This window comes from Stegodyphus dumicola, chromosome X2 (assembly GCF_044657685.1).
Source record: "Stegodyphus dumicola isolate Sdum_Otavi_A_Nest chromosome X2, ASM4465768v1".
Lineage (NCBI taxonomy): Eukaryota > Metazoa > Arthropoda > Arachnida > Araneae > Eresidae > Stegodyphus > Stegodyphus dumicola.
Window position 1 is genome coordinate 33,150,123 of NC_140781.1, and position 23,906 is coordinate 33,174,028.

The 23,906-nt window shown below is 31.6% G+C and overlaps 1 protein-coding gene across 2 annotated transcripts in view; it reads left to right on the top strand.

The window, feature by feature from the left end:
• LOC118187585 (uncharacterized) overlaps positions 1-23,906 on the top strand; it is a 64,860-nt gene that overhangs the window by 32,833 nt on the left and 8,121 nt on the right. Inside the window, exons 1-8 of one of the 2 annotated variants that reach the window (XM_035357835.2) lie at positions 2,439-2,611; positions 8,662-8,863; positions 13,508-13,689; positions 13,765-13,902; positions 13,983-14,068; positions 14,144-14,345; positions 15,191-15,312; positions 17,655-17,799. In XM_035357835.2, coding sequence (XP_035213726.1) covers positions 2,587-2,611; positions 8,662-8,863; positions 13,508-13,689; positions 13,765-13,902; positions 13,983-14,068; positions 14,144-14,345; positions 15,191-15,312; positions 17,655-17,799 — 1,102 coding nt within the window. In that variant the 5' untranslated portion in view covers positions 2,439-2,586. Of the gene's footprint in view, positions 1-2,438; positions 2,612-8,661; positions 8,864-13,507; positions 13,690-13,764; positions 13,903-13,982; positions 14,069-14,143; positions 14,346-15,190; positions 15,313-17,654; positions 17,800-23,906 lie in introns of those variants that run through there. The other variant, XM_085809473.1, reaches the window with a different exon arrangement.

Sequence of the window (23,906 nt, forward strand, 5' to 3'; positions counted from 1 at the left end):
TTGGCTTAGTTTCATGTCTCCAAGTTCGATACCAGTAATCAAACGTTTAATCCGTACATTTTCACTTTCTTTGAATAAATGTAATAACCTAATTTTAGTATCCGAATATTTTGTGGCACTATCGTTCGTTACAATGTCCCAAATATTTTCGACGAACTTAGGTTCAAGCTGTGAAACTAAATAATTAAATTTCGTTTCTTCTGAAACGATATTACTAATTCTGAACTGAGCTTCAACTTGAAAAAACCATATTTCCGGTTCATTAGTCCAAAAAGGAGGTATTTTTACATTCACCTTATGAAGCTCCGGTGACTGCATCGTATCTTTCATAGCAGTTTCAGAAGAGTCATTTGTTGACATTTCGAAAATTAATCAGGGTCACCACGATGTGGCCTTGGCTACTAATGTTCAAAATTAATTTATGATTAGGAACAGCATGAATTATAAACAAATAGCTAAGTTTATTGCATTTTATTTTCCAGCTATCGAAATACGACGCTACGAGCAACGTTTTGAAACCAAAACCTAGCAATCATGAATCAGAACTAGAACTAGTTGCCATTCAGAATAAAGAAATTTAAATATAAATATGAACTACTTATTGCCATTCAGCATAAAAGAAATATAAATATGAATATTAACAAAATATTAAAGCTAATTTTATAAAATAATTAAACACATAAACAAATATATGAAATAAAAAATAATTATTTCTCATGCAATAACTGGGCCACTACAGTATTAAGAATATTTCTTCTTTGATATTTGTGAGGTTTGAATTAAGGAAACTGAACTCTGTTACCCTTGAGTTAATTATAGAATTGAGAAATTGATTGAATACGTAGTTAAATGGATCTAAGTAATGGTTTTTATTTATCAGATACTATTCTCTATGTAACCCGAGCATCAGCGATGATTTATTCCTTTTTGTCTTTTAGGTTAAGTTTTATTAAGTGTGAATTTGCATTGATTGGGTGAATTGATTCTAAAACAGTTGACTAAATGAGAATTGGGATAGATCAATTAATCAGTTTCTCTCCTTTTCTACACAGTATAGGATTTAAAATTTCAGATCATTTTCAATCAAATTTATTACTCTTTATTTTTTTTTTAGTTTTATCCGGCACTACTTAAGTTCAGCCAGGCAGTTAGAGCTTTAAAAATTTAAAACACTAAATTTTTAGCTTTGCAACAAGGCAGGCCCCGCAGCAGGGCAAACGCCCCACGATCTCCTTTTTTTTTCCTAACCTCACATCACTGCAACTCCAATCTGTCTCTTCAACAGCCTTACAAGTTCCGAAGAAAACTCGGTTTCCCCACCCACTAGAAACTACAAGCCCAAAAATTCCGCATAAAATGAAACTTAACCAACTCGAGAATTTCTTGTTTTATTTTGCTGAAAACTTCACCTCTCAAACGAATCAAAAGCAGAGACGTTGTATAAAGAACTATTGACCAGCTGGAAACATTGAATTAGAGTTACTAGAGAATTATAGCTATTAGAACCCTTTATAGTAGCCTTACATTGAATCACCCAGAAGCGTGAGAAACCAAAATTCGACCCCCAAACAAACAAGCGGAAAAACTAGAGATAAGTATCAAACTGTTCTTTAAGAATGAATTTACAGAACGCTCTCGTCCGGAAGAAACTGGTTTATTCAATACTTGCAGTATTCGCGAAGTAACCGAAATCCCTAGCAAAAGACATGCGAAACAATACTACTTATACTGCCTTCTGTTTTCGTAAAAGTTATTTTCACAGATGTCCCATACAAAGAAACGATCGCTATCTTTGTTAGAAAAATCGAAACATTGAAAAATATAACTAGCTAAAGATTTTAACTGTTAAAAATACACTCTCCGCAATTTCAAATTTAAATCAAATACAAATAAAAATACTTAAATACTGATTAATTAAATAACATACACACACTTAAAAACTCGCGACCCAACAGAATAATGCATGAAGAGTTGATTTCTCAACATTTATTGAAATAATCCTGCACAGCTTAATGCATAATCTATTACAGTTTAATGCAAAACCCATCGGTTGCTGAGAATACTGTACAAACACACAAATATATACGTACCACTGGTCAGTTTCTATAGTAGATTTCTAGTTAAATTATGTTTGAAAAAGGGAAGGCTTCCATTGGTATAATTTGAGTTAAAACGAAAGTAATGAATAAAGATAAATGGAAATAATTATTTTCAAATGACTATTTCAAAATCTATACTTAGATATTTTGTTTCATATATAATCTTTAATTATTTTACAATATGTTTAAAAATTATAGAAAACACATTTCTTGTTTCTAATAAAATTTCTTAAAATTAATTCAAGGGAATATATGGTTACTTCGTGCATTTTCTCAGGGAGATGCAAATGAGTAGTATTTAATTTTTCTTGAATGGCATTTGTAGAAGAAGTGAGAGTGATATCATTATCGCCGTAATATTTGGGCTTGTTGTCTGCAGCTGATAAACAAACCGCCTTCTTCCTCAATTCTGAACCGGCATTCGAATAATTATTTGTCTTGTACTCGTTCGCTTTCTTCACTTGTTCTTGCGAAAACTGTCAAGAAGATGGCTTCGGGAGGAGATTCACCAGGTATGATAATAATTCATTTATTACGCATTTTTCTTAACCATTTCATATACTGGGGAAGGGGGCCATTTAATTGCCGGCTATTTACGGAAACTAGTAAGTTGAAGCAAGAATATATTGTATTTTAAAATATTTCCACTGGTGTTTTAATGTCATTTCGTTAAGTTTTAGTTTATATACAGATTGTGTAAAGTTATTTTTAATCATTAGCATTCTTTATGCCCGTTGTATGAGCGTTTACATGTTAAACGCCTATATTTATTGATCTGGCTTGGGTGTGGATGGTTACTCCTAGTTTATGCAGAATTTCGCAATTCATCGCTTTCAGCGTACTGTATTTGTTTTATTAACACACAAATATATTTGGTAAATTGCCAATGAAAGATATTTTAATAAACCGCACCGTAATTGTTATTGCATTCAATTGTATTTTGTAATAATTTTTTTTCGTTTTTTGTTTAACTTCGGAAATTTTGTGTATCTTATGCGCACATAATATAAAATACTGAATCAGTATTAGTTTTTTTTTTTTTTTTTTTTTTTTTTTTTGTTAACTTGAGGAAAAAATTGCGTATAAGTTTATGCGATTTTCGATATTTCTTCATGTTTACATCATTCGGAAAGATTCAGAACTTTTAAATGAACGTCATGTCCGGTAGTTTGAAGTATTTTCCCGTCACTGCGATTTTAGTAATATTTAGTATTAAGATATCTATGTTTTAGATGTTGGGAAGTGGTATTTGGGATTAAACCATCTTTTCATAAGTATGTACAGCATGTTGCTCCTCCCTATTTTTTCTTATTTTTTGCATAAAACAATTTTGTGCGTTGATTAAAAATTGTTTTAAAGAACTGCCCACAGTAAAATAACAGTTGGTAACAGTAAATGATAATTGGTTTAAATTTGCTATTTAAATAATTTCTTAGTATGTGCAAGAATAACTGTGATAAATGTCATTTTCCCATTTCTTCCCTTCCTCTTAATTTCCCTTTACTTTTTTGAAAATTAATAACTTGAAGGTGAATGACATTTTGCGTTTAAATTGAAACCTGATTTAATCAATTGTGAGTGTTTGTTGGTTATATATATTATAGAGATTAAATATCAACAAATATACTAGTTAAATTCCTAAAAAATTGTATAATTCCATTATTTTGGTCTTGCCACTGCCGTTTAATTAAGGTTTGAAATAAAAAGTAAGAATTCTTGTATTAAATTTTGTGGGAGGGGAAAACCCTGGTTTAAAAACATATAAGCATATTTTATTCAGTGCATAATAAATAAATCGCAAAAACAAAACATATGGAAAGATTGAGTGCATTTTGTCGTTAAATAATTTTGAACAAAAAATGGTAAAATTATTAGGTTTTTTTTTAGGAAAGAATGTATAAAATTCACATGGTAACTATAAAATGTAACACTGTTAAGAAGAGTTAGAGGAGGTGAAGCTTCCATTAGTAATATTGCCTTAGCCTTCCAACCTTTGTACTGAAGAAGTAGTAATGTTAACTTGCTGCATTCCGTATAAATGTCACAAAATCCAGTGCTGCTTTTTCTTTCATATTGGGCAGAATTTTGTTTTGCAATGGGTAAATGCTGAATTATGACAGTGATAACTTAAAAGCAGTAACATGTATTAAAATTTCAAGAAACAGCACCTTCTAATAGAAATTAGTTAAAAAAACTAACATTTCTTTTTATGTTCTCTCTTCTAATTTTATGAATTTCTGCACTATCTTTATTGTAAATTTGCTAATAACAAAAATCTGTGCATATTTAAAAAATTTGTATATTTTATACAAATATAGAAAATTCTTCCATGGTATTTTTCGAAACCAGTTTGTATTGCTCGTATGCTTTAACATATTTATCAGCACATTTTTGTTTTGTATAAAAGGAAGTTCCTGTGAGCTATGAAGTCAGCAAATAAATATTTTTTCTCAAATTTACTAAGTCTCTAATGAGTTCGAGATTTAAAAATTCATACATTTTAATAAATTTGATTTATTCTAAATTTCTAGTTTATTATCTTGCATGTAATACAGAATTCATCTAAACCACTTTTGGTATCAAGTTTCATATATTAGAAAATCTTTTTTTTTCTCCGTGAAATTTTTGATAAATCGGTTCAAATCATTTCACTGGCTGAGAAATTAAGATCTCCGAAAGCTAGTGGTTTGATTCCTGGGCAGATGGGCTGGCTACATTAATAATAACCAGTTTCCATTTGAAAATCCTTCATAAAGGCAACTCTGTCCTTATGCAATTAGTCCTTGTGTATTGTATCATATTCAAATATTCTAACTTAGTTTAGTTTTTCAAAGATATTTTTAAATTATATCTGTAATCATGTTACCCGAGTTCATATTTTCTCATTATCCATACCTCTGCCGAAAAATTGTCAACTTTCTAGCAACTAATTTTTGTGCCAAGCTAATGAAATAGCAGTATTCAAAATGGTGGTAAACTAAACATTCCATAGACGAGCAATCAAATTAAAAAAAAGCAAGAAATATTTACTTTCTCAATAAATCCTTGTTTTTTCACCCCTGTTCTTTTCATGTAAACAATCTATTTTCACTTAAAAAAAAATAAAAATAAAAAAAAATTGAAGAATTGCACAAAATCAGCATCTATGTAATCCAGTATTGTGCATCAGCCAAAACAGACATGTGGTATGTGCATATCTGGATTGCCACATAAATATTTTCTAGCGCTATCATGGATTGCTGCAGAATTATTCTGGTGACATATGTCTTTACTCGTTAATATTTCCTTGTCACTTCTCAGCTGAGGTGTAGTTAATTGGAGAATACTATTCAGTTTTATGTTCCTCTAAATCTAAAAAAAAATTGATCTTTTTTCAGCATTTACCTGTGGATGCCAATGTGCAGTGAAATGACTGCCACTTAGTTTGACCCAGGTTCGAATCTCAACAAACAGGCATGGCTGCATAGGCATTTCGGTTGATCTTTAGATTATGGTAACTTGGCGATTTTTTGGCGAAAATTTGGCGATTAACTCTCCTACAGCAACCCTCTATTTTTTTTTCCCACCGCCATTTTGTCTTCACGAAGTAAAGACATGTTTCTTTTCTTTTTATCTACTGAACACTTCTTCCAACAATCTACTAGCCGAATTACACTTATGCTAGAAATTTTATCTAACAAAACTGCTTAATCATGACAAATATTCACTGCAAAATTGGGGAAAAAGTGCACAATACCATACTCCTTACGCGTTTTTCAAAATAACACATACACATAAACCATGTACACGCCGACTTATTTTTACTTAAAAAAAATCCCAGAATTGCACAAAAATGGCATTGCGTACACTCTTCACTATATCCATGTACACTGCTTTTTTCTCATAAATTAGAAAAATTTCACGAAAATACATGACAATTTTCTCAATCTTTAAACCCGGTAAAAAGAACATATATGAAATTACCTGATCGCGAAAAAGTATTTACCCTTTCCAAATATGAACATTTCCACATATAAAATAAATAAAATATCCAAAAACTTTTACCTCTAAATCATCTATTATATTATAAACGTCACCATACAAATACTTAGTGTCAGATATTTAAATTATTTCCATGCACGTTTACTTCAACTGAAACGTATACCAAATTCCTACAAACATAAAATTCACAAAATAACTATCATTTAATTAAAATATAATTAAATTCAAAAACACTACTTAAAATATAAATGAGCACATACATTAAATTAATAAAAATTACCTTACAATCCTAATTACTTTAAACTAAATCATTGCTAATAACAATTTTCCCAATAATACCAAATTCCTTTACTTCCACCTTATATTTAGAACAATGCATAAAAATAATATCCTCAAATAATTAAAAATACTAACTTACCTCATCTTCTTCAGAATCTTGAATACGTGTCCGATAAACTTTTCTTTAGTTACGGCCATGGGATCCAAAAATTCACGAACACTGTTTCACACAACACAGAATAAACCAAATATAAAATTTCCAGATTTTTTCCCGATTTCCCCCCTTTTCCTATTAAAGAACCGTAATTCGTCCATTAATATCACATGACATATCCCATGATCTCTCATTTCCCTCACACAAAATAATGCGTAATCGGAACTGAGTACTGCTCACATTATTACCAAAGTCCCAGGTAGTAACCTTTATCGCCTCCAAAATGTCGCCAAACTACCAGTTACCATATTCTAAAGATCAGCCGGCATTTCTTCTTCCCCCATGCTTAATGCAGATACAAACGAGTTTTCCTTAAGCAGAATGTCTTTGCATGCTTTGTCATAATGAAAAAAAACCAAACCTTACCCTCATGGTGTAGCTAAATAAAATTTTTGCAGCCATTCGATAAATTATGTTCACACATATAAGTGAAAATCCTCTGTAGCATTTTTAAACAAAGGCTAGGTTATTTAAAGTGGGAAAGCACAGGGTTATCTAACAAAGAGAATTACTTTCTAAGGAAAACTGGATTGTAGTCACATTGTACTTGGAGTAAACCAAACTTGTTTGCTTAAGATGAAAATCAGATTGAACTATTATTATTCAGCAGGCTTAATTTCTCGGTTACTGGTAGCACCATGTAAGAGAAGATTGCAGTCTAGGCCTTTCTTAAAAGTGAAGCATTCTACTTTTAAGAGTGATCAAAATCGCTAAATGTTGGAAATTTAACCTGAGTCGAACAGGCTGGCTGCATATTTGGTGTTTGTGATTTCCTTTCATCTGTAACATGAATATAAGCCAGTTTTCATTAAAAAGTCATCTATGAAGACATCTCTCCATTTAGGCATATATTCCTTGTGTGTGTTGCCGTATTTTAAGTAATGTAACTTAAAAGTGAAGTCTTCCTCTTTATATTACTATTCAATTAAATTAGCAATTCAGAACTATGAATTAACTATGTTAGTTAACTGAATCTGAAACTCCTTTTCAGTCATTTGGAAAATTAAGTTATGAGAAGTGTCCTTGAATAGTTTAAGGATGAATAAAGTATAAATGCTAAATTTAAAAATGTGGCAAAAGATTTGGTACTTTTTCATTAAAACTATACTGCTTGCCATATTTTGTTTTGCCATATTCCCTTGAAGAAAAGTAAGGCAGTAATTCTTTTTATAAATATCATGAATGTAACAACATTTTTCGCATGTTAACATGATGCCTGCCCTTTAATTTTATATTTGGTTCTTTATTAGTGTGTTAATTGCTGTAACTTTATATTTTAGTTTTCCATATTTTAATCATTTAAGGAATAATAAATGTAATACCTTTTTGCTGTATTTGTTTTATTTCACGATTCTCCTTTATTGAAGAAGGTTTGAGATGAAACCGCCATAAATCAAGAAAACTTATGACCTGCAGTTTGGTACCAAGGGAAGGAAAATTTTTTTAAAAAAAGGAGGGTATAGGCCAAGTATAGTGATAGATGCAGGGAAAGAAACTAATGATGCTAAAATGTATGTTTAACTGAAAAATATAGCATTATCATCTCTTGTTGATGTATCGTCACTTTTAAATTTGATTTCTACTTTGGGATTGAAAAGTATTTTTGCTGTTGGCACAATAGTTTGTGTAAACAACTGTTGGTTAAAATAGGCCTATTCTTGTATCTCACTAAGGCTGCTATAAGCAAGTATAGTGTTCTCTCTCTTAAATTATTCATATTTTTATGCCAGATTCGGCAATTCTTTTACTTCTTTATAAAATCGAAATTTTGATTTGCATTTTAAAGTAGGCAACTAATATGCATTAAAATATTCAATGATAATAATTCTAAAATTTCAGAGAGAATTATTTTGATTTCTAGTATACATTCCAGGTGTTCAGGAAGTTTTTGTTCTGTGACAAAAACACGAGCTGTTATTTTAAGATTGTGGTAGTTTTATTGTTTATAGCAGAGCAGAAATATTTTATGTAATATAATTGTTTAATCTACTGATTATTTTATTGGTTTAAAAATCACTTAGAAATTCATAATGTGTTCAGTATGTATTTTTATAAACAAATTTGTCAATTCCTTTTTATTTCATCTAGTTGTTTTAGTTACTGGTGCTTCGGGATATGTAGCAGCCCATATTGTAAAACTGCTCCAAAGTGAAGGGTACAAAGTACGTGGAACTGTCCGAAGTTTACAGAATGAAGCAAAAGTAAAGCCTTTAATGAATCTTTGCCCTGATGCTCAATATCCTTTAGACTTGGTGGAAGCAGATTTGCTCAAAGAGGATACTTGCAAGGAGTAAGAAATTAATTTTTTTTAAGATTTTCTTCACTTTGTGATTTTAAAAATAGATAAAATATATCTGATTTAATATATATTTTTGAGTTTGTGAAACAATATTATATTAAAGCTGCAGTAAAGTTTATATGTAAGAGAATTGGTTAGCATGCGAGAGATATCTTTATTGTTAATTTCCATAACTTAAATGGCTTTGAATCTTAAACAATTTCTAACAAATTTTATAAGTAGTGTTACGAAATGTCAAGGCATGGTGAGATGACTTCGCTGCAAAGCAATTTTAGGGTTGCGATAAAATGGCAAGGGAAGGCAGAGTTGTCGCATTTGGCAAGAAATCGCCCGTTTGGCAACAAAATTGGCGATATGCCATGGACTCATGGAGAACCTTCTGGAACGAATTCTTACCGGTTTAGCCCAGAAGGTTCTCGAACACAAGCTGAAAGTTATATAAACCCTGCTGGTCCGCAGTTAGTATCGAGTGTGTGTGTGCCTCGCCTAGAGTCAGAGTCAATGAGTGCCTCATCAAGAGGGCGAGAGTGTGTGCCTTGCATAGAGTGAGAGATAGTGTGCCTCCTCGATCGAGCTGATAGTCAGTCATTGAGTGTGTGCCTCGTCTAGCGATCCCTGCGGAGTCTATCAAGTTGTCAGCCGAGCAGCGAGTGCTGGTGGGTCGTCGACTGCTGCTTTTTTGCTTTTCTTTACAATTTATTTTGCCATCATTCGATGTTTTTAACACACTTCTGCAAAGCAGAATTCTATCAATTCATGTTTTGCAATCAATGATTTATGATCTGTTTAAAGACATTTTATCAAAGTTTGTAAAACCAGTCTATGTTTTGTCTTCTATTTCTATATATGATGCGATTTATGGTGAAATAGAAAATCGGACGAAAGATGAAGATTTGGTAATAGAAGCTGCAACTACAAAAGTAGTGGAAGAACTTTCAGAAGACAAAAATATTTTTTATCATGTTAGAAGTTACTTTTGTCTAGTATGTGACAGAAGTAACTTCTAACATGAAAACTACATAAATTTCTAGTCAATGATGAAGAGATTTTGCATGCTAAAATTGCTGATGTTTCTGCTCTAGCAAATGCATCTTTTTCTGATAATATGTACTTTTTGAACAGATTTCCTGTGTTACTTCATTTAGTCATGAAAGATGATGATATTGATGCTGCCACTGATAAATATTGCAGTTGCAGTTTTGAAGTTTACAATTAGAAAATTTGGATGGAGTTGTAAAATCAGCTAAGATTGACACCCAGTGGAGTTTAATTGGAAAACTGAAAGGTGCTGATGGAATTTTAAAATATAGTGAACTGTCTAGAATTATGTTAGCCATCTTGACAGCTCCCTATAGTAATGCACAGTGTGAGGGGATTTTCAGTGTTGTTGCGAAAACGAGGACTAAATTTAGATCTAATATTAGTGATGATACATGAAAAAAAAACTTATTAGTAAAAGCAAGCCTACGTGGCAATTGCTATGAACGAAATTATGAAGTTTCTTTCTTAATGAAAGCAAAATCTGCCACTGTTCATAACATTTGTACGAAAACTGATTAAAGTGTTTTTCCTCCCTTAAACGATGCAAGTAATAAAAATGTGTTTTATGTGTAAGGTATTTTTGTGTTGCTTGCATTTTAAGAATATTTAACTACAGTCAAAAGTCTTTAATCCGGACTGGTCGGGACTTCGGCGATTCCGGATTATCGGTTTTTACGGATTGTAGATCATCAGTTTAAATCTGGTAAGATGGCATGCAAAAATTATAAAATTAAAAATGTGAAACCGTAATTTATGAAATAAAGAGCAATTATGATCTAAAGGGTATCAAAATTTACAAAAAAAGCTTAATATTTATTTGTTTACTTTATTAAACATTTCTTTTAATGCGCACATGAGTAAAGCATACGTTACGCATAGTTGAAATTAGAAAATTGCAACCAGAAAACTATTTGATGTGTATTCGTGATATTTATAATGACGAGGAATTTAAGTCATATCAAAGACGGAGCATATCAAGATGAAATGCTATATTTAGTAAGGAATTATGAGCCGAATAAAATAAATAACATCTGTCCTGAAGATAAGGATAGTGCTGACAGATCAACTTCCAGTTCATTGCGCGCTGCGTCGCCCCCCTTCCCCGCAAAGCAGCATGAAATTGATAAACATATTTCGGAATAGTTGGAGGATCAAAGGATGTGCCTTTATCCATTTTTTGTAGCAATTCCACTTTTTGTTTGATTTCGCTTTGTAGATCCTTTGGTAGCTCCAGAATCGGAAATTCTTTTTGACGTAATCGAAAGTTCAAGTTTACTTTTATAAAATTGCTCTAACAGTCTGCAAAAAATAAGCCAGATCCAATTAGAAGATTAAGGAACAACGCAATCTGCAGCATTAACTGAAATAGATAACTAGATAATTTTAGCTTAGCTTATACCGTCTGTTATACATTAAACGTGCATGTTTAAACGTATTATGCACATGCGTTGACGTATGCGCAGAAACGCAGAAAGTTTGTAGCTTTGAGTTCCGGATTAAAGAGTTTTGACTGTATTTAAAGTTTAATTCATTAACTTTGTGAAAAAATCTCCTGATTTTTTAGTGTCGTATATGGGCAGGTATGTATTAAAAATAAACTGAAACTGTATTATTCTAATATTTATATTATAATCTGTCATCTCTTACTTGCTTCTATGATGTTATAGCATCGTGGCCATCTTTTCTGTTTTATTGGTAGCTGCATATCTATGAATTGGTGAGATCTGTATGTGTTGCTTATATCATTAAATACAATATCACTGTGCTTTTTGCACAAAAGAACAGTAGAAATATGTCTAGAGATTCAACAAAGTTCTAAAAGCAATACGGTGGTATTGTTGGCCTAGCAATTCTGTAATTTTTCACAGTAAATTGATTACAGAGCATAATGTTGTGTCCGGGGCCTGACAAGAACATTACGGTTCAGTCTTCGATACTGAAGAGGTTTTACATCTGCGGAACCTTGGAGGTTAGGTAAGTATACCAGCTTTACTGCTATGTCTTTAAAACCATTCCTGTACAGTGTATGATTGATATCATGGTACATTATCTGCTTGTAAAAGCACATTCTCTAAGCATAAGAGCATGAAAGATTGTAGGCAGCCAGTTCAGTATAATCCAAGCATATGATCTCATCCAGTGTGATAAGAGGACCTATTGAGGACTACATATAGGTGTCTCCCTAACTGTTAACATCTCCATTACCAACCAGTAAAATAGCTGTTTGACAGAAGGGATTGAATGCTATGTGCAGATTACTTCATTCACGAATTCTGCCATTCGCCAGCAGCAGCAGGAATCTTTATACATTGGACTGAACTGAATGACACATTTACAGTATTCTGCTATCCAGCGCAGTATGGTTGTTGATGAATGGCCCTTCTGCACTTGCATTAAAATCTGTCTTAATATGATGTAAGAATGTGTTTTTTGTTAACTAAGTGATATATCAGAGTTTGCAGTTATCTTGCATGTCAGTTGCTGTTAATGGCTACATTTTACATGATTCATGTTGAATTTTTGCTTTTATAGTTCTAGTATACAGAACTGCATATGTTGATATTAAGTATCCAGTGTTGCAAGCACTGATAATTTTTCCATGATCAAACTTGCTTAGATTGCTGTTTTTATCCATGGTGATCTTTGGAATGCCTGTAAAAACTCTTATATTTATACTCTGGGGTGCTGATAAACTGGTCTTCATTGGTTCCCATTGTGCTTATTTATGGTTGCTTCTCGGGTCTTTACAGTGTATATACATATCTTTAATTCAGTTTAATCTGCCTTCTCAGTTTTCCAGTTAAGATTACTCAGCTGTTCTTTACTGTATTGCACATTTCCATTTGCCTTTAAGTTCCAATCTTTAGAAAGTTGAAGATAATGTCTTTTTTACAGGATGGTCATGAAGAAATTTATGGCATGGCTTCATCATTGAACACATCTTCCATTCAGTTCAGCTATTTGGGATATTTCTGCTAGATTGCGACTTGACTCTCCTCTCACTTTTAATTAGATTAAATATGAATAGCTATGTGCACTTTATATTGTAGATGACAACTAGACATTAAAATCTTTGTGTTTATCGTTATTTTGCTATCATTTATTTTTTAAGGTCTTTATATCTGTGTTCCATAAATTGGGGGAGAATTTGGAAATCTCATTTAATCTCGTGTCGAACTTTAAACATTCCAGAGGAAAGGAATGAAAGCTCGTTAAAAAAGATATACATTGTGGACTTTTTCTAATATTGATGGGTTATACACTTGATTCGAAAGCAGTTGTGCTTTAGGTTTTTTCTTTTATCTTGGTTATTTGTGATTGTCTGTGATACAGCATCCAATTATTGTTTGGTGTTTTTCAGCAGGTTAAAAAATATTTCTTTTAGAGATTAACCTTTTTCTCAATTCTCTTCTTTACAATGTTTTAAATTAAAAAGTGAAGTTATGATTCTTTTCATTTATAGGAGAAAATATGAAAGTATCACTTATATAACCAAGTCTCCTATATTTATAGAAAACAAGAACTTTGGAATTTTGCAAAATAGAACAGTGTTATTTGATATTAAGTGTACTGTTTTCTTCGTTTCCTTCCTAGGGCTGTGAAAGGTTGTACGTATGTGATTCATACAGCTTCTCCATTTCCCAGTACTACACCTTCAAATCCCGATGATGTATTAAAACCTGCTGTGAATGGTACAAGGAATATTTTGCAAGCATGTGCTGAAGCTGGTACTGTAAAAAGGGTTGTAATTACAAGTTCTATTGCAGCTATTCATGGTTAGTTATGTTTTAATATTTTATAAAGTTGTCTACTATATAAAGAATTGCCTGCTATATAATATTGTTTTATAGGAGAAATGGTTATGGAAGAAGGGAAAGTATATACTGAAGGAGATTGGACAAATACAGAATCTACTTCATTGGATTTATATTCTAAAAGTAAAACATTAGCTGAGAGAGCTGCATGGGATTTTGTAAAAGAACTTCCAGGTGAGCTCTTTTTCATTACTAGAGGTATTTTTAAATTTTTAACTAGTATATATTCATGTATTTTTTGTTTTTTCATTCAGAAGACAAGAAGTTTGAGTTGTCAGTCATAAATCCTGGACTTGTTTTGGGGCCTGTGATAAATGGATCAATATCAACTAGTGTGGAGGTTTGTAATACATTTGTTTTATTGCTGCTGTTTATATATTTTATGTACTTTATTTATTTTTTAATTTTATTGTAGATTATAAAGAAACTAATGGAGCATTCTATGCCCATGGTACCAAAAGCTAATTTTTCTGTATGCGATGTCAGAGATGTAGCTACAGCACATCTGAAAGCTATGACTCTTCTTAATGCTGCTGATCACAGACATATTATCAGTACTCAGAATGTTTGGTTTAAAGACATAGCTTTGGCACTCTCTAAAGAATTCAAACCTCATGGTAAATTAGAATTATTGTTACATATTAATTTATAAGTAACTGCATTCACTTTATTTTGTATAAAATTTTATCATTAAATGATTTTTTTCAGTTCTAAAAATTTTTGAGTGTTAAGATTTAGTTCCTTACTTTGCTGCTAACATGTACAGTGCTGTTGCATTTTCAGAAGAGTGGAAATCGTAAAATTTTGGCTTAAAGTTTGAAATGAAAATTTGATGTCTAATGGAACTATTTCATAGAACCAAGTTTTTAATGATTGTGAACTAGTATAACTTTGTATGCATAATAGCAATTTGTTTAACCCTCTCAGCATTGTGGACAGAAAATTCTGTATGGAAGGCTGACTTTCTTATCTATTGCACGTGAAAATTTCTACCAGATTTTGATGTATTAAATTTCAGTTTGGATGTATATTGGGAAAAAAAAAGGAATCTGGATAAAGTGCGAGTCATTTTTTAAATGTAATCAAGAAAATATCATTTATTCATGACATTTTGGGGAATTTTGAAATTTCGGGGCTAAACCCATAACCCTCGGAGGATTAAATATGCACTTGATATCTTTAACTATTATTCTGTATTTGTTAGAACATAATAAAGGCTTGCTTTTTATATTATCTTTTGCATTTTAATCATCCTAGAATAAAATAATTTAATTTTTGTGTAATAAACTTTACAACAAAGTATATCATGGTCACTGAACATTGACCTGTGGTAAGCTCTTTCAGAAAGCACAAAGTACTTATGCTAACCTTATTTCTCAAATAATATTTTAATTTATATAATGATAAACTTTAGCTAGTGTATATATATATATATGGATCACTCAGATTATCTTCATTTCAGGATATAATATACCGTCCATGGTTGCACCCTATTTTGCTGTGTGGTTGAACAGCTGCTTTGATAAAATGGCACGAACTATTTTGCCACGTATAGGCCGAGAATTTAGATTTGATAATAAAAGGGTAAGATCATAATTATTGAATCTTTCTGAAATGTAAATAATTTAATGTCTAGTTTATTAGTTTTACAAAGTGTACTTGATTATTGATGATTCATGGTCTGGAATCATCTTTTTATACTAAATGCAAGTGCAGAGTGAAGTATAAGTATTAAGGGTGTCTTGAATTAGGAAAATGTATTTTGATGTTTATAGAACTGAAGTGTAATCATAAGAGTTAACAGAATTTCCAATAAGTTTTCTTTTGGAGTTTTCCAGATTTTAAGAAATGCATGTGTGAATTTAGACAATCAGCATTTTATTATTAAATATATCTAAGTGCAAAAGAGACAAAAACATGTACCTCTTTCTAAAACAAATATTAATTTGCTTGCTGAAAAAGTAATTAAATATCATTGTAAAGTGCTTGTAAAATTTTCAACATTTGCAATCTAATGAATGTCGTACACAAGTTTTAATAGCTCCATGTAAAACATAAATGATGATTCTAAAATCTCTTTTGTTAGCTCTTAAGTTTTTTACTTTTTAATGTGTAGAATGGATATTACATATTATAAGCAAAATTTCTAGGATAATTCTTTGTAAAGGTAAGAAATTCATAATTTTGGAAATTTTGTATTTGTTAGCTATAAAAAATTGTGCTTCTTAATTTCGAAACAAAAATGTTGAAATAAATTTAGAAGTTATGCAAGGTTTTTATGAATTGTAGCTTCTGAGTTTATCTTTCAGTGTTATGGAACTTGTAGGAAACTTAGTTTATTGTCAGTGAAATTTATATGAAGATATATTTCTTTCAACTTGCCCAATCAGTGTTGTTTTAAAGTAGATGGTGAATGAATATAATTTTTATTTCTTTGCCATAACTTTTTATGAAATATTGCCAGAAAAATCTTTTAATCATTAAATTTTGAAAGTAAATTTTATTTCAATTCCATTGAAGGAGAAAAGAAAGCAATAAGCATACATGAGATGTAAATTGCATGATTGTTATTAATTACCAAATAAACTATTAAATTTAGCTTCATGTAATTGTACAGTGTATGCTGGTTTAAAATCTCCAAAATAATGTTTCCATAACTTTTAAAGGTCATATGAATAATTAATATTGAAAACATTTTGTGTATGTAAAAATCAAGCTTACCTAACTTTATTTTCATATCAATTGTTTCATGATCGGTAGGAAATGAATCGTATTTCGGCATCATTTTGCACAGCTGGAAATTGTACGATTTTATTTTCCTTAGTAATTATTTCATATCACTACATAAAAAAGGGAGAGTTTTTAAATGGCAGAAGTTGCATAAAAAGTGTGGGAATCTCTTTGTCAGGTGATAGGGCAGGGAAGCAATATCATCTGCTATGCTCTTGAAACCTGTTTTCTGAATTGCTTGATAGTATTTAAATGAATCTTATTCTGAGAAATAAGTTAAAATTAATTTGAGAAATGTTAATGAGATGCATCATAAAACGTAACCTTCACATATCAATCTTTTATTTGAGACCTGTATTTTTCATTCCCATCGAAGGCAGTTTTTTAAATAACAAAAAAAAAAACCTTTTTTTAGAGCACATATTGGTGCTCAGTTTTTCCCGCGATATTTAAATTTTCCATTTACTAAGTTATGTTGTCTGAAATGTGCTACAGACTTTATGCTAAAGAATTAACAACTTTTAAGAACGTTTTCAAAGAGGTAAATGATTATCATATGTAATATATGTCATTACTAACATCTTTCATTAATATTGTGAGATTTTTAATTTTATAAATTAGGTGTGAAGAAAATTATGGAGAAAATTTATTTCTTTTAAATTGTCTGTTTAAGCCATTAATTACAATTTTAAAGTTGAAGGAGCTTTTGGATCATTCATTCACAGCATTCTTAGAACTGGCTCCTTACCAACCAATGTGATTTAAAAATTCTGTATCTCTTGCATTGACAACATTTGCTATGGTTGTATGGTTAAGTACCTGATTGTATAATGTAATATATTGGCCAAAAAAAATTTTCAACTTCTCTGTAAATGTTGTCATTTTGTTTTCCTGCTGTGATGCAAGAGGTCTGCCATTTGTCATTGGTTTAGGGGGCTCTGTTACAATTTGGCATCCATTCATAATTTTCTCATTCCTAAACACAAATGTAATTGTAACTTTTACCTGATTTAAAACTATCCCGCACGAATGTCAAACATTTACATTAAATTTTACTGTATTTTGTATTAAATTTGCATGAAACGTGAACCTGAAATAAAATATTTCTTGATGTTTTCAAAAGATTTTCAAAAATTATTTCATTTTATAATTTTATGTATAAAATTTCATATTCATATATGGTCTGTTGTACGCAGATGCGAGAAGAACTTGGTATCTCGCCCATCGAGTTAAATCAGACTTTGATAGACACTGCCTATAGTTTAATTGAAAATGGCTTTGTAAAGAAGTCTAAAAAGTATAAGCAGAACAGAAAGGACTCGGTTGATCAGCCAGCTTCAGGTGAGTTGATCTTAAGTACCTTTTTAATCTTCTTCGCTACCTTGATATTTCTAGCTTAGAAATGAACAATTTGATAATAGATTGCTTCTAGTTATAAAAATGCACATATAACTGTTACTGCATATATTATGGTTTAAAAATAAAAAATAAAAAGTATTTTATTTACACTGCATCTTGTATGTGTAATATTCAGGGATACAAGTAAAAAGGTATGTAGACAAAATGGCAGCAAAAACTTCAAAATGTTGAAAAATTATTTAATTTTAAAATGGCAAGCGACAATTGCATTTCATTTCTTAAGAGCAAAAAAAATTGATTTAAAAAAAAGATGCCACTATCATAAAAAGTACTGAATAAACATGAAAAAAATATGACAGCGGCTTAAAAATTGATTATGCCAAGTGTTTATGTAGCATCCATCATGCAGTATAGTAAATTGTATGCACGTCAGAGTGTAAGGAATTTCTGTGTTAATAAAGGTACCAAACATTAAGAATTCAAGACTTATCTGAATGTATGCTATATCATGTCAGTTTTCTGGAGTTGATATATAAATTACTACAAGATTAGTAACCCTGTCTGTGTGATCTAGATACGTAAAAATTTTAGGAAAACAAAATTTTTAAATTTTAAATTTCAGAGATAAAGAGAAATTTATTCACAATAAAAAACGGATTATGTAAAGTAAATGAATTTTTTCCTTCAAATGAGTATTGATGGAGCTGTTAATAAATTAGCAGATACAGTCAGAAATCTAGATGTCCGATATCCACAGTGGTCTAATATCCTGACCTCCTAATCCTGCTAGCAGTAACAGGGATCTGTGTTTTCTTGTTCAGCTGCATGGTAGGTGGGCGGTCAAACCAGAATCCTTTCAGTTAAAATTATGTCACCTTTAAATTTTGCCATTTTCAGTATTTTGTGGCCTTAGCTGATAAGTGAAAATGTATAAAAAAAAAAGTTTTGTTCAGAATCTCTGCTCATCAAGGCGATATCTGATGCACAATTTTCTTTTCTTCTAAAATATCAAACATGGGTTGGCATTCTATTAGTGTGTTTCCACATAATTCTTTGACCATGTCTAGATGTGTCATTTCAGAAATAAATGAGGTCGTCTGAGAAAAACTTTTAAAAGAACTGGCTGAGCAAAATGTTCCGGGGGCTTGCTGAATTTAAAATCCATAGGGTGCCAAATTAAAATCCATATGGTGAATAACTTAACACAAAGCATATTATCTAGATATTCTTAGTTGTAATTAAAGTAGGCTACTGAGGTTGTCCCATGAGAACTTGCGTGCTAAATTCACTGCGCTGTTTTCATCTTCAGCAGTTTGAGTATGCAATGGCTGCATTGTATAATAAAAATCACATGCTTCAATTTTTATTGCATGCTGCAGCAGTCTGGCTTGTATTCATTGTTCTGTCATTTGTCATAAAAATCAGGATTGCACTGCGAATCCAAAATGTGTAAATTGTTATGCTGGTACATCATGCTCATGAATGTGCTCTAAATGGAAGGAAGAGAAAGAAATGCAGCATATTAATGTTATAAAAAAACTATCCTGAAGCTAAGAAACTATTGCAAGGTTTAACCAAGACTATATTTTTTTTTATTCTGAGGCCACAAAATCATATTGGTCAGTAAGTATGGAAAAACATCTGAACCAAAAATAACTAGCAGTGAAAAATTAAATCCTCATCTAAACAGGCAACAAAAAAACTCTGATATAAAAGCACAAAGAATGGACAGCTTAAAAAGGAGAGTTAAGAGCTCTAAAAATGGAAGCCAAAGCTCTGTCGGAGATATTTTCTTAGATTTTTATTGAATCTGAGATGGGGGAAATAGAGGGAGGAGGCACAGACCTCCAAATCATGTCTTATCACAGAAAATAAAAACAGCATCATAATAGACATTCCTAATAGCCATCTTCATATCATGGAGTTATCATGGCTTCTATCAGGATCTTGATGTTATTAAACATCTTATTAACCCTCTCGCTACATTTAACATATCAGTACGTCATGCATTTGTTTGGGCAAAGACTCTCACGATTTTGTAATATGTCTTTGAAACCGAGACTAAATTTAGCTAGTTCATTCTGGTTTATTTCGAAGTAATGTATATGTGTTACAACAGAACAAATATTTTCATTAGTTTGGTGAACCTTGTTAAGATACACAACCTCATAATGACAGACAGGGAATATATTTTATCAAAGTGATGATTTACAAAAAACCACCATTTTTTTTCCCCAAAAATCTTCATTTAGAACTTCATATAAAACATCTAAAGCTTTAGTATAATCAACTAGTCTGTGCAGGCACACAAAGTATTAATTCCAGGTACTTCAGAAAACTGTTTAATATGAGGTAAATTTTCTTCTCAAATGCATTCAACTAATTTTTTATGAGAAGTTTCACTGTTGCTGCTTGATGAGCTCTTGTACGTCTTTTAAGTCTTGTAGTAATTTCACTATTGTTATCACTTTCTAGTTCGATATTCATCATTTTCATTTTGAAATTCCCCTTTGTCACTTAAAGTATCATTATAAAATTCATTACATTCAAGATCACTACTTTCATTAACTATCATTATCACTTTGCTAAAACATATTTTCTATTTCTGTAATTATGGGGTTGTGTATCTCAAACATTTATCAAACTACTGAAATTATTTGTTCTGTTGCAACAGATACATATTACTTTGAAATGAACAATCAAAATCTCATCTCAGTTTTGGTGACAAATCGGAACATCATGCGTGTCTTTGCGCAAACAAATGCATGATGTACTGGCATGCTAAATTTAGCCAAAGGGTTAAATGTGTTCAGTGTCCAAAAAAATTTTCAAAAGTCTACCCAAAGGGTTAATCTTTAACCTCTTTGTGTTGCAGTATAAGATATATTCCTTAAACCTGGTAACCCAGCAAAGCTATATAGGTATTCAGTGATAAGTATAGCACTTTAAGTAGATGTGCAAGTGATGATGCAGGCTTGCTTACTTCTATTAACTTTGTCTATTAGGTGCTCTTTTCGTTAGTTACTTCGCCCAAGCAGTTGATGTATAGATGAACATCTGGGCACTGATTTCTGTCTGTACCTACCAGTAGCCTGAGTAGTAAAATTGCTGAACAGTGGTAGTTCTAACCTGGGTTTGATTCCAGGTGAGTGGGCTAGCTGCATGGGTGTTTTCGTCATTTTCCCCATATGTAAACAAGCCATCTTCCATTAGATAGTCCTTTACGAAGGCATCCTTCGCCTTAGGCAGATAGCCATTGCGTTCTTTGCCCAAATCAAGTTAAACCAAACCTCTGGTATCTATCCTTTCCTAAATAAGAATATTGATCAGAGAGATTTAGATGATTGGCTAGCTACCAGCATCATTTATTCTGGTTGGTGATTTTAATGAATATAATCCCCTGTGGTATATAGATACAAACTCGTGTATCAAATTGAACCAAGGCAAATTGAACAGCTGCTCCATGGTCATTGTCTCTATATCCTCAACAATGTAAAAAATGCAGATTCTTATCAACCAATAAGAAGCTTGACCTAGCCGTCTCTTCGCTTCGCCTTTTCTGCCATAGAACTCCATTAGTGTTGCAAATTATCCATCTAATAGTGACTATTTCCTAGTCTGTGCAGGCACACACAAAGTATTAATTCCAGGTACTTCAGAAAACTGTTTAATATGAGGTAAATTTTCTTCTCAAATGCATTCAACTAATTTTTCATGAGAAGTTTCACTGTTGCTGCTTGGTGAGCTCTTGTACGTCTTTTTAAGAACTTAAGAACTATTTTATGGAAGTCCTGTTTCCAGAATATCTTTTTTTTTTTTTTTTTTTTTTTTTGTTAGATAAAGCAGACTAGTATTCCTTCTCACATCATGCCTATTTCACTGAAGAAATGGTTCATTAACATTATTGAAAGCTCGCATTAACATTACTGAATGATCTTATTTACGGTTCACATCCTATTATTGCCAAAGTTCTGAAAATTGAAACAGATTGTAAAATGTTGGGGATATCAGATTCTCTACTGCTGTATCTATGGCCACGCTAGCATAAAAGAGAAGGAATTATCAGATATTGCATCTAAAGCATTGCAGTAGCAGAAATGCTACCTTCAGGTGCTACTTGGAGATACCGGGATTGATCAAACATAATATTCTCGATAAATAGCAGATGCACTGGGAGGATCAAAGAAACAATAAGCTGAGATCCTGCTATTGAGTGTTGGCTGGCTGTGCTGAATGAAGGGGAAGATGTACTCGCAAGTTTGGAGAATCAGTTGTTGTCGACTGGCTCATGAGCATCTTCCGAGAGGCAAGCAATGCACTTTGTGTAAATTGCTATGGAATTCTGATAATTCGCTATATTTTATTGAAATGCCATTCTGTTAAATATTTTTGCCTAGAGCATTTTTATAGTTTCACTCTGGATTTTAAAAATTTAATAGGAAAATGACCTTTTAATGAATTATTCCAGTTTTTAAAACTTACTATTTTTACTATAAACTGTAATCAGTTTTTATTCTTGTTTTATCAAGCCTAAACTATTGTAGCTGGATACATGCAATATTTTAACATTTTAATCTGTGCATTTCCTTAGTTGCTTTTATTTTTCTATAGTTTTCCCCTGCCATTGTTGGTATGTTTTCCACAGTGCTGTCGGTGTTAGTCTTATTTTTGTAATCTGAGACAAGATCTGTGTTGATTGCAGTAGAGATTACTTCATTTTTTTCTTAGTTTTTATTTTACATGTTGCTTTATAAATTATCCTGCCATTTTATTCTTCATTCTCCATTACTTCTTGGATAACTGAATTACAGAAAATTATCAAATCTGTTTCATTTCAGCCGTTGATTTGGTGCTGATAACCTAAGATGTTTGTGCCAGGAATTTAAATACAAACTGCCAAAGAATAGTCGTATCATTTTTAGCAGCTATAATTTAAAAATTAAATAATAAAATATGGTAAGGACTGATCAGAAATTAGAGCTTGGAAAAGAATATTTCACCTTTAAATTTTTATTTGAAAAAAAAACAGTACATGTGTTGATTATTTGACTAGTAGACAGATCTTGTTTTCAGCATATTTGTTTAATTTTTTTTATTTCTACCAGGGAGGGTTGTTTTTCTTTCCTGTGATTAACAAAAGCTCGGGGTGCCACGGAGATTATTACGGGCTTATGCATATGATACACTAAAGGGCCTTTTTGGCTCGGGGTGTAAAAGTATTTGCCCACCTCTACCGTTAAAGATGGTTCAGAAACTTGTAAGAACATTGATTTCTTTGTTGAGGTAAATGAATTTAGAAAAGTAATTCAGGAATAAAATAAATGAAAATATCCAGGAAAATTTCAGGTTAAAATGGCATAAGTATTTCATAGTATTAATAGATGTTTTTGTTGAAAAGAAGGGGAAGAACTTATTTTTTCTTAATATCGGAAACTGAGGACCTAAAAGTGTTAGTAATGGAGAATGCCTGTTCTCTGCCTTTTTACTGGAGCATAAACTGCCACTGAATACTTTATATCGTGCTGCAGCTTTATTTAGAAAAAGTTTCTTGATAGTGAAATCACCAAGAAATACTCGCTTGCAAGGACCAAAGTGGTTGCAGTTGTTAAAGAAATGGGTATGAAAAATAAATATTCAATTATTGATTGTATTAAAACAGTTCCATTCTGCCTCTCTATAAATGAAAGCAATAATCCCAATTCAAAATTGGATCCATTTGTTTCTTTTTTAATCCAGTGTCTTCAGAAATTAAGTGTAGTTTACTTTCTGCCCCTACTTTAGGACATTTGACTGGCTTTAATATAGCAGAGCTAATTATTAAAACTTTGAAAGAAAATGAAACTTCCCCAGATAATTGTTTGGGTATTTGGTGCTGATTATCACAAGTAATGGTAGGCTTTGGTGTTGCAGTCATCTTGAAAGAAAGTTCAATTTGTAGATTATAAGGCATACCCGTCACCTCCTTAAATTTAGCAGTTGAAAAAAGGGTAGCTTCTTTACCAGTAAGTGAGGATGAACATGACGATATTTATTATCCTGAAAGATCTAAAAAAAGAATGAAAAATTGAAGCAATTTCAATAGCTGCATA